The following is a 16,904-nucleotide window of genomic DNA, read 5'->3' on the forward strand; positions in this document are numbered from 1 at the left end:
TATTTTAAATCTCATGTCATTTCTCAACTAATTTTATAAAATAAATTTAAATAATTAGTAGTCTTTATGATACCACCTGACTGTAAGCTTCATAAAGTGAGATCTTATCCGTTTTATTTACTTCTATAAAATTCCCAACATCTGGAACAGTGCTTGGCACACAATAGGCACTAAATAAATAATTATGCAGTAAATACCGGAAATGCACTAAAACTATTTTAAACAAATTATTCTGCTTTTGCACGATTTATTTATTCAGCGCCTAATTTGGGAGTAATTTTTTTATTTCCTTTTGTTACACTGCTTTTAAAATATTAAAATAAGACAAAGTTTATATGGTAAGGGAAAAAAAGCTCACCTGAAATTCGATCTTTTTATTATTCCCTTCATTTCAGTTTTACCTGCATATAATTTTACACTACTTAATCCAAAATCTACATACATATTTATATATATTTTAGAATTTTGTGTTATTTTCCACACAGTTATTTTTTAAGATTTTATTTATGTATTTGACAAAGAGAGAGAGCACAAGCAGGGGGAGTGGCAGGCAGAGGGAGAGGGAGAAGCAGGCTCCCGCCGAGCAAAGAGCCTGATGCGGGGCTCAATCCCAGGACCCCGGGGTCATGACCCAAGCCGGAGGCAGGCGCTTAATGACTGAGCCACCCAGGCGCCTCTATTTTACACACTCTTTTATAATTACATGTAGTGCCTAAGCACTGTTCTGTGTATATATTTTCTGTGTTCTGGGTTATTTCCCAGAAGGATCACAAAAGGAGAGAAACTAAGGTAAAGATTATGCTCATTTTATAACTTAATGTATACTACAGTGTGATTTCCAAAAGCAGTGTATACTGGCACACATTTTTTAAAAGAAAGAGATTAATAGACCGTTCCTGGTTCACTTCTTTTTAGTGATTAATTTTGCTGATTACCTTGAATATCTTTGATTTTAGCAGTTTAATATTTTCTTGTCAAACACAGTTCTTTACTGTTCACTATTTAATGAATTGTTTATTCACTTTTATGGTTCCCTAGACTACCTTATCCATTCCTGTTGCTTTAAAATAGCTATCTCAGGGCGCCTGGGTGGCTGTTGATTAAGCGACTGCCTTCGGCTCAGGTCATGATCCTGGGGTCCTGGGATTGAGCCCCGCATCCGGCTCCCTGCTCGGCGGGGAGTCTGCTTCTCCCTTTCCTTCTGACCTCTCCACCACTTGTGCTCTCTCTCTGTCAAATAAATAAAATCTTAAAAAAAGAAAAAGGGGCGCCTGGGTGGCTCAGTTGGTTAAGCGACTGCCTTCGGCTCAGGTCATGATCCCGGGACTCCGGGAGGGGAGTCCCGCATCGGGCTCCCTGCTCAGCCAGAAGCCTGCTTCTCCCTCTCCCACTCCCCCTACTTGTGTTCCCCCTCACGCTGTCTCTCTCTCTCTCTGTGTCAATTAAATAAATAAATAAAATCTTTAAAAAAATAAAATAAATAAATAAATAAAATAAAATAACTATCTCTATGTTAACTTTCAAATTTCCTTTGATCTCCAGACCCATAGCCGATCACCTGCTCGGTATCAACACTCAGATGTCTGATGGGGATTTCAAACTTAAAATATCCAAAATAGAATTCTTGATTCCCTCTATCCTTATCTCTCATCACTTTTCATCATCCGCTTCCATGAACACAGCCCCTACATTTTTCACTTTTTAAATTGACATTATAGCCTTTTAAGATATTAAATTAAAAACATTAGTTTTCATATTAAAACCCCAAATATTTCAAATACATTTTTTCACTAATCAGAATTAAGAGCACTAAACATTTATCTTATTATATATACTCTGAAAGAGCTGGTCAAAGAAGAGATGCTTTAAAATAATAACAGCAATAATAATAATGATTTCTAAGAGACTTTTGATAATTTGACACATGGACAATGATGACAAATAGGACTTCCAGAAATTTAACCTCATTTTAGTAAAATATAGTTTAGTAAGCATTAAGATGACAGTGCTCGAAATTATTTTCATTTGTAAATAATAGGCTGCCCTAAAATGTTTTATCATTTACCACCCTTGTGTTTTCTTTATAATTATTTGATTTCTAGTATTTTTTCTTTTTTTGACATAATTATGTCTAGAGTGCCTAGCATCTCAACATAACAGAAGTAGTTTAAAGTGCTTTTCTTTTCCTTGTTCTTACCTATAAAAAATTGATTTTTCCTATTATTCTTATACCTAAGTGTATCCCTCTCTGGAATGTGATGTGATATGCCTTTAAAATATGCAGCAGTCATCAAAAGAAAAAAAAAACCTTTTAATAATACTTCAAGGGGCAACATGAAATAATGTATTAAGTAAAAAATAGTCAAGTTGAACTTTACTTGCCTTTAGAAACTTCATGGGGATTATCATTCATTTTCTGTCTTCTTCCAAAGAGACACAAAAAAAGAGGTGTACTCTCTCTGTCATTGTCTCTCATATCTAGCAGCCAGAGGGGCAAGTAAAGTAAGGTCCTTTGAAAAAAGACATAAAATGAAGTACAATCTCCACAAAACTTTTGGAGTTAATTATTCTGAGGTAAAAATGCAATTGTTTGAAGCAAGGCAAGGGATAGGAGGTAATTGCACCACTTATAAATTGTGATTATGACTCAGTAAGAAACTATCATTTGAGTCATGTTCATCACTTAATCAAGTAAACACTGATATATTTGTATTCTGGACTTTTACAACCAACTTGGCTACATTTTTTATGGCTAAGAGTAGTCATAAAGCCTTAGTAAGAAACTAAAAAATATCATAGGAAAAGCAATACATCAGTGAAAATTTAAGAAAAAGGATATAGTGCATATTTAATATTTAACTATTATAATGTTAGTGATTTTTTCTCGTTTTTTACTACTTTCAAAGTATATCTTTTTTCTTGTATTTTTTTAATGTTTCACAATTTATTTAAATTCCAGTTAGTTAACATACAGTGTAATATTAGTTTCAGGTGTGCAATATAGTGATCAACATACCCATACAACTTTCTTTTTTTTTCTTTAAAAAAGTATTTATTAAAAGAATTCTATTTATTTATTTTATTTATTTATTTATTTATTTATTTATTTATTTTTATTCTTATGTTAATCCCCATACATTACATCATTAGTTTTAGATGAAGTGTTCCATGATTCACCCATACAACTTTCTTATCACAGCAAGTGCACTCCTTAATCCCCATTGCCTATTTTACTCATCCCCCCTGCACCTAGCCACTTCCCCTCTGGTAACCATCAGTTTATTCTCTATAGTTAAGAGTCTGTTTCTTGGTTTGCCTGCCTCTCTCTTTTTTTCCCCCTTTGCTTGTTTGTTTTGTTTCTTAAATTCCACATATGAGGGAGATCAGATTTGTCTTTCTCTAACTAGTTTTATTTTGCTTCACTCTGGCTCCATCCACATCATTGCAAATGACAAAATTTCTTTTTTTATGGCTGAATAATATTCCATTGTATATCTATACCACTTCTTCTTTATCCGTTCATCAGTTGATGGACACATGGGCTGGTTCCATAATTTGGCCATTGTAGATAATGCTTCTATAAACATCAAGGTGCATGAATCCTTTTGAATTCGTATTTTTGTATTCTTTGGGTAAATATCTACTAGTGCAATTGCTGGATCATAGTGCTGTTCTATTTTTAACCTTTTGAGGAACCTTCATACTGTTTTCCACAGTGGCTGCCCCAGTTTGCATTCCCACCAACAGTACAAGAGAGTTCCCCCTTCTCCACATCCTTTCCCGCACCTGTTTTTTCTTCTGTGGTTAATTTTAGCCATTCTGACAGGTGTGAGGTGGTATCTCATTGTAGTTTTGATTTGTATTTCCCTGATGATCAGTGATGTTGAGCATCTTTTCATGTGTCTGTTCATCTGTGTGTTTTCTTTGGAAAATTGTCTGTTCATGTCTTCTGCCCATTTTATAATTGGATTATTTGTTTTTTAGGTTTTGAGTTTGATAAGTTCTTTATAGATTTTGGGGTACTAGCCCTTTATCAGATATTTCATTTGCAAATATCTCCTCCCATTCTGTAGGTTGTCTTTTAGTTTTGTCATTTCCTTTGCTGTGCAGAAGCTTTTTATTTTGTAGTTTATTTTTGCTTTTGTTCCCCTTGCCTCAAGAGATATATCTAGAAAGAAGTTGCTGTGGCGGATGTCAAAGAGGTTACTGCCTGTGTTCTCCTTTAGGATTTTTATGGTTTCATGTCTCACATTTAGGTCTTTAATCCATTTTTAATTTATTTTTGTGTATGATTTAAGAAAGTGGTTTAGTTTCATTCTTTTCATGTTGCTGTCCAGTTTTCCCAACACCATTTGTATAAACTACCAAAACTGAAACAGGAAGAAATAGAAAACTTGAACAGATCAATAACCAGCAAAGAAATTTAATCAGTAGTCAAAAAACTCCCAACAAACAAAAGTCTAGGGCCAGATGGCTTCACAGGTGAATTCTACCAAGCATTTAAAGAAGAGTTAGTACCTGTTCTTCTCAAACTATTCAAAAAAATAGAAAAGGAAGGAAAACTTCCAAATTCATTCTATGAGGCCAGTATCACCCTTATACCAAAACCAGATAACGACTCCACTAAAAAAGAGAACTAAAGGCCAATATCTCTGATGAACATAGATGCAAAAATCCTCACCAAAATACTAGAAACCAAATCCAACAATACATTAAAAAAAACCATTCACCATGATCAAGTGGGATTTATTTCTGGGTTGCAACGGTGGTTCAATATTCACAAATCAATCAAAATGATACACCACATTAATAAAAGAAAGGATAACCATATCATTTTCAATAGATGCAGAAAAAACATTTTAAAAAGGACAACATCCATTCTTAATGTTAGTAGTTTTTTAAATGACCATAAATCTGTGAGTGTTACTAGTTTCAGTAATTTTATGATAAGATTAAAATATCTATACATTTATCTTTTGTGTATTTCAGCATGGTTGCAATATAATCTTTGAGTTATTTTTTTACAGTCTTGAGGTCTTCTATTTTTTTTACATTTATCATGCCATGAATTCACAGGGAATGGGATCCAGCAGCTCAGGCTCCTTTCGACTGGTTCTCATGAAATGTGCTTCTCTGGATGAGGCAGGCTGGCACTTCACTTGAACCCAAGTACCTTTCTCATTGGCTTCCCTCTTTTTCTGATCATTTTCCTTCACATGCTTCAGGAAGCTATTTCGGCCCTTTGAGTGCTTAATATGCTCAATACTTAAATTAATTCTCTTGGCAAGAGTCCTGCCCTTGTTTGTTTACGACAATGCCCACAGCAGGCTGAGTAACACTGTAGACTCTTCCAGTTTTGCCATGGTAACATTTATGGGGCATTCCTTTTTGAATGCCCATTCCCTTGATGTCCACAATATCACCTTTCTTGTAGATTCACATGTTATGAGGCCAAAGGATCAACTCCTTGTTTTCTAAAAGGACCAGAGAACATATAGCGGGTACCTCTCCTTCTTCCCTTTGTGTTGGTCATTTTGGCAAATTACTGGAAGATGGTGGCTCCGGCCAAAAGGATAGTCTTTGAATTTAGATTTTAGAGATGATAACGTTATTCTTGTTTTAAGCTATTCTTGTTTTAAGAACCCAGTGTCATATTTTTTACACACATGGACATATACATGACTGTATAGCCATGATGGAATCTTTTAAATAGTTTATTATTTAGTTCTTATTAATCTATATTTTTGGTTTTATTTTTTAAACAGTTATCCAATTGATAACATCAACTAAGTGCAAATAATAAGGACAAAATTAAATAAGATAATGGCCTTTAGGAAGATCAAATTCTGTAAGAGAAGTAAATATCTGTTGTATGCTAATATAAGCCAGCATTGGATAAGTAACATAATAAGAAATACAGAAAAATATTTTGGTTTTAGGGAACCAGGATTGAGTTTACAAACTATATTGCATTTGAACTGTTCTTGCAGGACATACAAGATTTCAGGAGGCAAAAATGTATACATTTTCAGGGAAAGAACAGTGTGGGAATATAGGTAGATAACATTTGAGTCAGTTGGACCAAATGAGTAAATAATAAGCAAAGATATGGAAAAATGACTAATATAGAGTATATCCAAGAACTAGAAGGTAAAGTTTGGATTCAGCACAGTATACCAGTCTTAAAAGATGAAGCTGGGAAGACAAGTCAGGGACAGGATACAGAGAATTTGGAACGTCTACATAAGGATTCTAGATAATTCAGTAGGTAACTGAATGGGGGAGTCGTCACTGACAGCTGTTGAGTAGCGTTTTTTATAATGCTAAAATAAAAACTCTTCATCCATAATCTTACCAAGTTTTCTGATTTTATAGATGATGAAACTGAAGTGATTTGACAAAGGTCACACAGCAGAGCCAGGGTGAGAGCCTGTACCTTCAAACTGCCTACTCTAGATTATCTTTATAATACCACACATTTCTTTAGATAGGATAAAGCAGTAGGTCTGGGCAAGAAGCATTTTAGGGAGAAAAAAATAAAACTGTACATAATAGGATGTAGAGATCTATGGAGCAAGAAAAGGCACAGATGGCTCCCAGGTTTGAAACCTGGTGTTGGCAGTGGTGGGGGAAGGACTGGTGAAGATATATAAGAAAAGACAGCATGGTATTTTACAATAATATTATGCATGCTTATGACAACTGTGTTGCCTTTGATTTGATTATCAAAAGTGGAGTAGATTAAACAGACTAGTAGAGAGTTAGAAGAGCGGCTTTTTTGTTCTGTTTGGATACTTGTATTCATGTAGCCATCCTGTACATATTTTGTCAAATCAGTACTTTTCAGGATGGCAGTTATTTATGTGTATAAAATCTATAATCAAAAGAAAAGATATGAGGTTTTCAATTTACTTTGGTCTGCAGTTCAATATAGATCCCCAAAATGACACATGCATCTTCATTGGACACTACGAAATGTTGCCTCAGTAGCCTGAGGTGTAATACATTGGGGAAATATTAGAGATTTATTCTGTTAGATCATGTAGGGTATATCTTGGTAAAAGGTAAATTAAGTAATCCACTTGTGTTTCTTCACCAGAGCTATAATGTTTTGACTTTTAGAGCATCAAGAGATACAACAAAATGTCAGTATTTCTTTTGGATAGGCAAATAATATATGATATAACAAGAATGTAAAAACATTTTCTAATATTCTACTTGCCTGGTTATAAATTATAGAAATCCAACGCAAAGTGACTTAAAAAGGGAGTTATATTGATCTGTGCTAGCTTTAGACATGATTAGATTGAGATGCCAAAAATGCTGTCAGAAATTTTTCTCTCTCCATTTCTGTAGACTCCTTTTATCCAGGTTAACTTTATTTTCAGTCAGGTTCTTCCTTTTTCCATATGGTGGCAAGATAGTCACTAGTAATGTCAGGCTTGTGCTCTACTAGATTAGAAACACAGGTATCTCTGTCTCAGTGGTTTTACCAAATTCTCAGGTTAACTCATTGGACCATCCTGGGCCACATGCTCAATCCCAAATCAGTAACTGCCAGGAGTATGGAAATTGTGATGTGTCAGGCTCTGTTATGTTTCCACTCCTAGAGCATTGGAAGGTTGTCAGCCTTACCTGAAGCACATGCACTAAGAGTGAGAGAGGGTATTTCCCAAAGGAAGATTAGGGCCTGTTGCCAGAAAAAGGAAGATCAGCATGGCTGAATGAAAGAATAAAAGAAAGGTATCCACTATTGATAGGCATTGCTTTATAGATATAAGTCCATGCATATATGGTATATAATATGGCAGCCCTTAAGTAGTCCATACTATTAATTGAGGTATCCTAAATTATAATGGAGCTTGTTTTGAATTTATATGAAAATATGGCTTTATGAAATAATTAATTTTCCTGCCATGATGATGAAGAATTATGATTACAGACACTTTCATTGTTTTATAAGACCATAATGAGTTTTAGTTCTTATTTGGCAAAGGAGTAAATTTGTTTTGCTTAATATTTATTTTTAATTGAAACATATCAACATTAAAACCTACCTATTTGGTATTTTTAATACTTTTTATAGGATTCCCATAGAGGTTCTTCTTTGGCTGCAAATAGAGAAATAGTCATTTTATTTTTTCTGAAAAGCAGTTGATACTAGTAAAATTAGCATAATTATATTGTTAATCTTATAATTATTTGATAATATATAATTATAAATCTAGGAACAGGGAAAATTTAAGTATTTTTTTCTTTAAAAACAATACTTAAGCACATGATCACTATTAAAATAGGTTTAGGTGTGAATGGAACCTCTCCAACATAGAGATAACTAACTGGTCAACCTTACAGGAATGTCTGATAAAGGACAGGATACTTCTAGAACACAAAATGTGAAAGACATTTAGATACGTAATAATCATTGTCTCTCAAAGATTTTCTTACCCCTTCTCCTTCCAGTTAGGCTTTGTGTCTACTTTGTACTCTTCATGTATTTATATACCAGCACTTTTAAGACTTCACTGCACTGTTACATTTATACATCTTTTTCCACAACTAATCTAAAAGTTCCTTAAAGGCAGGAGCAGTGTCATATATATCCTTTATCTCTAACTCCCAACATATGGCCTGGACCACTCAGTAAGCATTCCATTAATGATTGAATTGATGATAGCAACTATAGAATAGTTCTGAAAACTGATTTGTAGCTGTCAACAGCTTATCTGATTTAGTTAGTGTATGTTACACCAAATAATTTCTATGCTGTTTAGGATCCAGTTTTTTGTTGTTTTTTTTTTTTTTAATTCCTCTCAATTCTTTAGAATAAGTACATCTATACTTATGTGAGTCAGTATGTGGACAGACTTCACCAATGAAAATGAAGCCATACATATAATTAAAATTTGCTATTTATCATCTCATTGGGGAAGCAAACACTATCAGTGCACAGACTTTTTCTTCGGTAAATGCTGTATTCCTATGTCTAAGAAGTAAACAAGTAGCCATCTTACATAATTTTCCACCCTCCCTTTCTCTCCCCTACCCCACCCAGTATTCAGTAGCCCACTATCTCCAAGCTTTCACACTGGTGCCTCACTTCTTGGCTCTGACCTGACACATAAGATGGAAATAGAATACTACTTTTTCTAAGATATTATGCACACGGATCAATTTTTCTTTTTGCTTCAGCTTTTTTTCAGAGTTTGTTTCCTCTTTGTGTCCATATTAGATTAAGTGTGCAAATAGATAACATATTTTTTTTAAGTCTTCAAGGAAAAAAGTATAAATCTGAGAGGTTTTTCATTTCTTTGGGTCAAAAATGAAAGTTAGATGACATGTTCCCTTGGCTAGGCTGTTAAGTATTTACATTTTAAAAAATTTGTAATTTAGTAACTTTTTATACTGATATTTTCTTTAATTTTTAATTTAATATCTGAGATCAGGGACCTTATGCAGAATTATTACTATCTAAAGTTAAATAGTGCTACTATAAATATTAATGTGCAATCATTAATGTTTTCTCTTAAATCATAACCCACCTTTATGTAGTTATATATGGACAAATGTAAATTCTACAAACAAAAATTGGGAACCACATCAGTATTTGATAAAATAGCAATTATGGCTGACAGTAATTTATATAAGATTATTTCAAATAGTTAAAACTAAAATCCAGGGAAGAGTACTTATTACATGAAGTTTGTTTTCTGTTCTTTTTTTTTTGTGGTCTGACAGTAATTCAAATTATAAGGACATCTTTAATATAAAGATAGATGGCATGGTGTCATTTTCCATTTCCAAAGAGACAGATTTTTTAAAAGATGTTTATGGTTATGAGAAGTTCACACACCATTTCTGAACTATACGTTGTTTCAGAATTTTTTTTTTGAATATTGAAAAGAAAGAAAAAGGAAAAGAGAAGACAAGAAAAGAAAGGACAAACTAATGTGCAATAATGGCAGTGTTGTGCACACATCAGCAAGTTCTTTTGGAAGAATAGAACTAGTACAAGAGTTTTTACCAAAAAAGCTGTGGATGCAGTAAATATAGTATGAGACTGGTGTGCGGTGTAGTATAAATTAATGTCATCTTCACACATCTCATAGAAGCTTAAGGTGATTTTAGAATGGATGTTATAAATTTATATATTTCATTGCTTTTTACTGACAGTCAGTAGGACAGTTCCCATAGTTGACCTTTCATGTGCTCTTCTCTTCTTGGGTTATAATCATGCAGGTAATCATTACATTGGGCAAAACAATAGTGATATTAAAATTTAAAATAATTTAAGAACAGTTCTTATGACAGTTTTGGTTAACTAATGTATTTTTCTTCATAAAAATTATGTTAAGACATAAAAATTATGTTAAAAACTATAGTTTGCCAGTATATAAATGTTTTCAACTATATAAAAATGTTTTGATTTTAAAAAGAAGTACTTATTTATAAAATATAATCATATTTAACATTCAGATATTTAAATCCTTAAAAGTAAATTTTCTCAGTACTTCATGTGCACAGGATAAAATGTAAGGATGATTCTAATTCATCTTTATAATTAGTGTAAGAAGTAATCATGGTTTAACTTCCTAATTATAATACTTTAACATACTGCAGCATTTCAGACAAATAATTTTCTACAAAAAAGTCTGTGAACAAAATTAACAAATTAACATGTTTTAAAAAATTATTTCTCAGCCTACTTCTTGGAACTGAATGCACTTAATCAGGAGGAATATGAAGGATATATTTGACATTCCTAAGAAATGTTTCTAGAAAATTTAGATTGTTTTCAATAAAATAAAATTATTTTATAGACAAATTGGAATGAAACAGAATCCCATTCCTATAAATTATATGTGTGGGAAAAAAAGTTGTGTGTGTGTGTTCATGTGTGTTAATACATGTAAACATATCTTATGAGGTGACCCAGACTAGAATTCGAATTTATACTTTTGCTGCTTGATTCCTTCAAGAGCAAAATTGCCAGAAATGCATGGGTGCATTTCTTTAAAATATTTTTACCCAAATCTGTGTTTTAAATATAGCATGGCAATATTGGCTGAAAACTAGCTAATGAAATATTTCATAGACTATCTCAACTAAATTCCTGCTCAGATTTCAACAAGTCACTTCAACCTGCCTGTTTTAATATCTAGAACAAGGAAAGCAATTACTTTAGTGCTTTGTCAGTGACACAACACTCCCAGTTTTTGATCTTCCCAGTGAGTCACAAAACAGTGCCACGCATATCTTTGTGCTACCAAAATAAAATTTTTAATATTTATATTTTAATTTCGGGGGGTAGGAAAAATACCTTCCTGATTTTATCCTTTTTATAATAGTATTTGATTGTAATTAAATAAATCCAAATAGGCTAGGTTTTGTGGATGGATGTTTCTATACAAATTAACTAAAATGCCTCTATTCATATGGTCACATCGTATTGTTGTAATTATTCCCATGACTTCAGTAAATTTTCAGTAACCTTTGATAATATGGTTGTAAGCCCTATTTTTTAAAATGTAGCTACGGCTGCCAAAAAAGAGAATTATCTCTGTAATTAAAATAGTCATTTTACAAATTTAAGTAGAACATCTGGGTAATATACTCAAATATCATTCCTCACCTCCCTAAAGTGATTGAAATTTTTTATCTTAACTATTTAGAAATGTCTGTTATTTTGATAAAGTTATATGTTGTTTGTCAATTTAATTGAAAAATCAAAATACCACTAGTAATAATTTTGTTGACCTCTGAAAATATTAGTCATGAAACAAGTAAGGTTTGAATAACACAAAAATTGCTAGGTGATAAGGAACATGAAATTAATTTTCCGAAGGGACTCAAGCTAAAACTTTACTGCTTTTATCTTTACTAACTTTGCATCCTAATCCTGCACTCTTTGTTTTTGTATGTTTTAGACCAAAGGTATTCTTAAAGCTACAAGAGGTGAAGAATATCAACAGTTATTTTTATTTTGGCGCTATATAAAAATGTTACCATTGATGTATATTGATACCCATTTTTTAGAACATACTAATTTCTTATAACTTCTGCAATGCACAAAGACTCTGGGAAAATTTTTAATGATTTTAAACTGAAAATTGCTTTTCCTTTTGGAAATTCTGATTTTACAAGATAATTGTATTAAAATGCAGCAAAAGTCGCTTTAGAAGTTGTGATATTTCTATCGTCCATAAATTATGTTTAAACTAATTTTCAATTTATTATTTTACTTTTTCTAGGATAGCAAAGTAATATAATATGTATGCGCAGAACAGAAGTATTATTTATACGTATTTTTTTTAATTACAGGTAAAGATTATAGTTCCCAACAGCACAGCAGGTCTGATAATAGGGAAGGGAGGTGCTACTGTGAAGGCTATAATGGAGCAGTCAGGGGCTTGGGTGCAGCTTTCCCAGAAACCTGATGGGATCAACTTGCAAGAGAGGGTTGTCACTGTGAGTGGAGAACCTGAACAAAACCGAAAAGCTGTTGAACTTATCATCCAGAAGATACAAGAGGATCCACAGAGTGGCAGCTGTCTCAATATCAGTTATGCCAATGTTACAGGTCCAGTGGCAAATTCCAATCCAACCGGATCTCCTTATGCAAACACTGCTGAAGTGTTACCAACTGCTGCCGCCGCCGCAGGGCTATTAGGACACGCTAACCTTGCTGGCGTTGCAGCCTTTCCAGCAGTTTTATCGGGCTTCACAGGCAATGACCTGGTGGCCATCACCTCTGCACTTAATACTTTAGCCAGCTACGGATATAATCTCAACACATTAGGTTTAGGTCTCAGCCAAGCGGCAGCAACAGGGGCCTTGGCTGCAGCAGCTGCCAGTGCCAACCCAGCAGCAGCAGCAGCCAATTTGTTGGCCACCTATGCCAGTGAAGCCTCAGCCAGTGGCAGCACAGCTGGTGGCACGGCGGGGACATTTGCATTAGGTAGCCTGGCTGCTGCTACTGCTGCAACCAATGGATATTTTGGAGCTGCTTCTCCCCTAGCTGCCAGTGCCATTCTAGGAACAGAAAAATCCACAGATGGATCAAAGGATGTAGTTGAAATAGCAGTGCCAGAAAACTTAGTTGGTGCAATACTTGGCAAAGGAGGGAAAACATTAGTGGAATACCAGGAGTTGACTGGTGCAAGGATACAGATCTCCAAAAAAGGAGAATTCGTACCTGGCACAAGGAATCGGAAGGTAACCATTACTGGAACACCAGCTGCAACACAGGCTGCTCAGTATTTAATTACACAAAGGATCACATATGAGCAAGGAGTGCGGGCTGCCAATCCTCAGAAAGTGGGTTGAGTGCCCCAATTATACATCAGATTGTTTTAACCCCTCCTTTACCCCATTTTCAAGAAGGATGTACTGTACTTTGCAGAAGTGAAGTTTTTCTGTTATTAATATATAATTATGCAAATGAATGCGACTATGTTGACAATGTGTATATGTAAATAATATGTGTTTTACCAGATGTTTCATAGAAAGAATTTTTTCTTGATCTGTTTTGTTCTCTATACTTTGCTTGTGTATATTTGTCAGAGGTGTTTCTAGTGTAAGATTTAAGCCTGCCATTTTACCAGCATTATTGTAGTTTAATGATTGAATGTAGACAGGGATATGCGTATAGTTTTCAGTATTAGTTCTAGATAACACTAAATTAACTACTGTTAGGTTGAGTATGGTGGGGTCAGTGACCTAAAATGGAGTGAGGCCAAAGCACTGTCATGTAAGTCTTACTTCCTGCTTAGGGCACAGTGAAGTAGGAGACAATATTTTGAAAATAAGTTTTAAATTTAAAATGATCAAAAAGCAATATAGTTGCATAAAAGCACTGTAAAATATTTAAAAGGTTAAAACTGTGGAAAATTATATTGGTAAGTTTACAGATCAATAAAAGCACCTGTTCTCCATCTGAACTAGACAATGGAAATAATGCTGCATGCTGGCCATGGCCCATTCTTCATCATTTGTAAGTTCAACAAAAGTTCTCACATGGAGTCCCACCTCTTCAGAGGTTTGTACATTTGTTTTTAAGCACTGAATTCACTACTGATCCCATCGCCTGGCCAGTAGAACAGTCATTACTCCATTAACATCCTCACTGTTTAGACACATAACTGTGGTACAGTGTATTGGAAATTTTATAAACAAAAGTGAAAGTGCCAACAAATTATTGATAGCTGATAATGTTTCATTATCTGCAACTGCTTGATAAGTATGTTGCATTTTAAGAGCTTATAATTGTGTATAATTTGTTAACACTAGAAACCTATTAGTATTGTGAATGTAGATTTTACTGTGAAGCTATCTGTGATTTAGCTGTTTGCTCCCATGATGGAGTCTTTGCAGCATGGCGCTAGCAGCCAATGCAGTTTCTAATACTCGGTAATTTGCATGTTTTGTGGAGCATTTTTATGTCACCAACCAGACAGTATTTCCTGCATGCTTATTTAGAAGAGGCAGTTTATCTTGAGAGGTAGTGTGATCTACCTTTGTCAGGCTTTTTGACAGGTCATTTCAAAGTAAGCCTTTGTTCCCAAGACCCAACAACTGTCACCCTCTTCTGTACCTCTCCTGAGTGCCAACTGTCCAGGCCATTTGACACACCATCTGTTAACCTCTGAGTTTGCCCACTCAAGGCCACTCATAGGGGCATCCATCCCCAAGCACCTCCTCATGCTGTGCATGCAGTCTTAAATTCAATGGACAAAAATAAAATGCTGGCTACCTCTGGATCATCTGGCTGAGCAACTGAATTACAAAAGAGAATTACTTCCATCTCAACTTCAACCCATTGATTACGTCCATCCTAGCAAGCTAAATGGCATCCCAGCTGCTCCTTTCTGTGCAACCAATTAAAGAACAATGAGTGTGATGCTCCATGTCTGAATTTCGTCCAGCCTCTCTCTGAACTGTGATCTTTGTCCTCATGAACTTTCCCTTTTGTTCATTGAACTATATGGACTCTTCATTTCATATTGATTTACTGTGCAATTTACTTTTGGACATTGAGAACTTGAAATTATTTCCTGATCCCTTCCCCTTCCACTATTAATAATTCATTTCTGTCAAACTGTAAGAGTAGATTCATTTTTTTTTTAGTTTTTAACATTGGACTGTTATTTCATTTAGAGTTCTCTATCTCTAAATATTTATTTAGAGAATGATTTTAAAAGGGAATGATATGCTTGTTTAAATGAAAGAGAAAAGCTGTAGTAAACTGTGTTAATTGGTAATGACTATTTATCGTCGATACTCTGTAGCTGTGTAAGTTTTGACAAATAGTGTATCTCGTGGAATCAGTGGTTAGCATTGCCGCTATTATATTTACTCATTTTATCATTATAAATGTGCTTAGTTCATCATGTAGCATCACTTGTCTCCCGTCTCATTTTTTCCTTGCATGTCACAAGTCTCAGATCATTTATAATACATTAACAGTAAATAATATCTATGTAAATTTCTTTCACCATGCTGTCTCAGAGTCAGCAGTGAACAAAGGCAAAGATTGGGGCCCCACTTAGTTGAAAAAGAGAAAGGAAGTAATCTAGGATGTGTATTAGAAGCATTTCAAATGTTGGGTCTTTAAAATGTTTTGTTCAGTCTTAGCAAATCTTCAACCTTTTATTTCAAAATTCCAGTAGTCCACTGTGGAGCCCATGCATTTCATCTGGAATTTAATGTTACTTTGAAGCCAAACCATTTAAACAATTATGTGTATTTTATTAGCTAGTATTGCTGAAAATGCACTCAGTTCAATTTTAATTGTAAATGGGAATTTTAAACTTTTGCTAGTTGGCATGGTTATATGTTAGTTAAATCTGAAAGCTAAATTGAAGATATTTACATTTTAATTTATGGTAACAGATAAGGGTTTGTGTGCATTATGTGTAAATCAGCTTCATGCTGTCTAAAAACTTATTCTCTGAAATTTATAGACCATGTAGAATTGATTTGTGATGTGATGCTTTAATTTACTGGAAGAAAATTAGTATGGCTTCAAACTGCCACAGGTAGGCATGTAACAATGGCTGTTCAGCTATACTGATCCAAAATGGAGAAAACTGATGATACAAGGGCCAAACATCTTATGAAATGCAACTATTTATAGACTTGTTTTGCTATAGGGAGGCTGGTGAACATGCTGAATACGAATTACCTCAGTTCTGCAGCTTTCTATGTCTTTTTAATGCATTCTGTTTCAGGGTCACTTTCAATCAATATTTCATTTACTTACTGAGATTGAATGGGCGCTCTGAGACACAGTGTGCTGTTTATCATACAGATTGGACACCTCATTCTAGATCCAAGATCTTTTCCTCAACACTGGGAGCTGTCCTTTCAGCACCACAAAATTACTGCTTGAAGTTGCATTGCAGTTTTTTTTTTTTTTCCTTTATCACTGGGAGCTTTTCTTTCAGCACCACAACATTGCACCTAGACTTTTTAAACGGCTGCCTTCCTCTTTGCACTGAAGACCAATTTCGTCTGCACTTCCAGTTATTGCTATTACCTGTAGGACTTTCAATCCTACTTCACCTCACCCACCCCACTCCTGAAACAGTTAAATGTATCTATTTCTGTGGAAGTCATTTTCTCATTGAATGATCAGAAACAAAGATAAATTCTAACCTGTAACGGCTCATTTCGACTCATTGCTTACAATAGATCTAAGCTCTTTTTTCTGCTTATTCGACTCCTTCCAGCTTCCCATCACATCTGTAACAAACTTTTAAAATTATATTGCCACACCACCATGCACAGCCTACCTGCACAGTAGAGATAGATTATTCCATCGTATTCAGATGGTTAACAGAGGTTAGCAAGTCCTGTATTATATATTTATATCGCTTTCTAAGAAAGTGCATATTAATGTTTAC

At 34.3% G+C, this 16,904-nt stretch overlaps 1 protein-coding gene across 3 annotated transcripts in view; it reads left to right on the top strand.

The window, feature by feature from the left end:
- NOVA1 (NOVA alternative splicing regulator 1) overlaps positions 1–15,538 on the top strand; it is a 149,578-nt gene extending 134,040 nt beyond the window's left edge. For all 3 annotated transcript variants that reach the window (XM_006740616.3, XM_081830662.1, XM_081830663.1), the window contains one exon: positions 12,322–15,538. In XM_006740616.3, the coding sequence (XP_006740679.1) occupies positions 12,322–13,326 (1,005 nt within the window). In that variant the 3' untranslated portion in view covers positions 13,327–15,538. The remainder of the gene's footprint in view (positions 1–12,321) is intronic.
- Positions 15,539–16,904: the final 1,366 nt, after the last annotated feature.

Source organism: Leptonychotes weddellii, chromosome 9 (assembly GCF_054177405.1).
Source record: "Leptonychotes weddellii isolate Sample4059 chromosome 9, ASM5417740v2, whole genome shotgun sequence".
In the NCBI taxonomy this organism is placed as follows: Eukaryota; Metazoa; Chordata; class Mammalia; order Carnivora; family Phocidae; genus Leptonychotes; species Leptonychotes weddellii.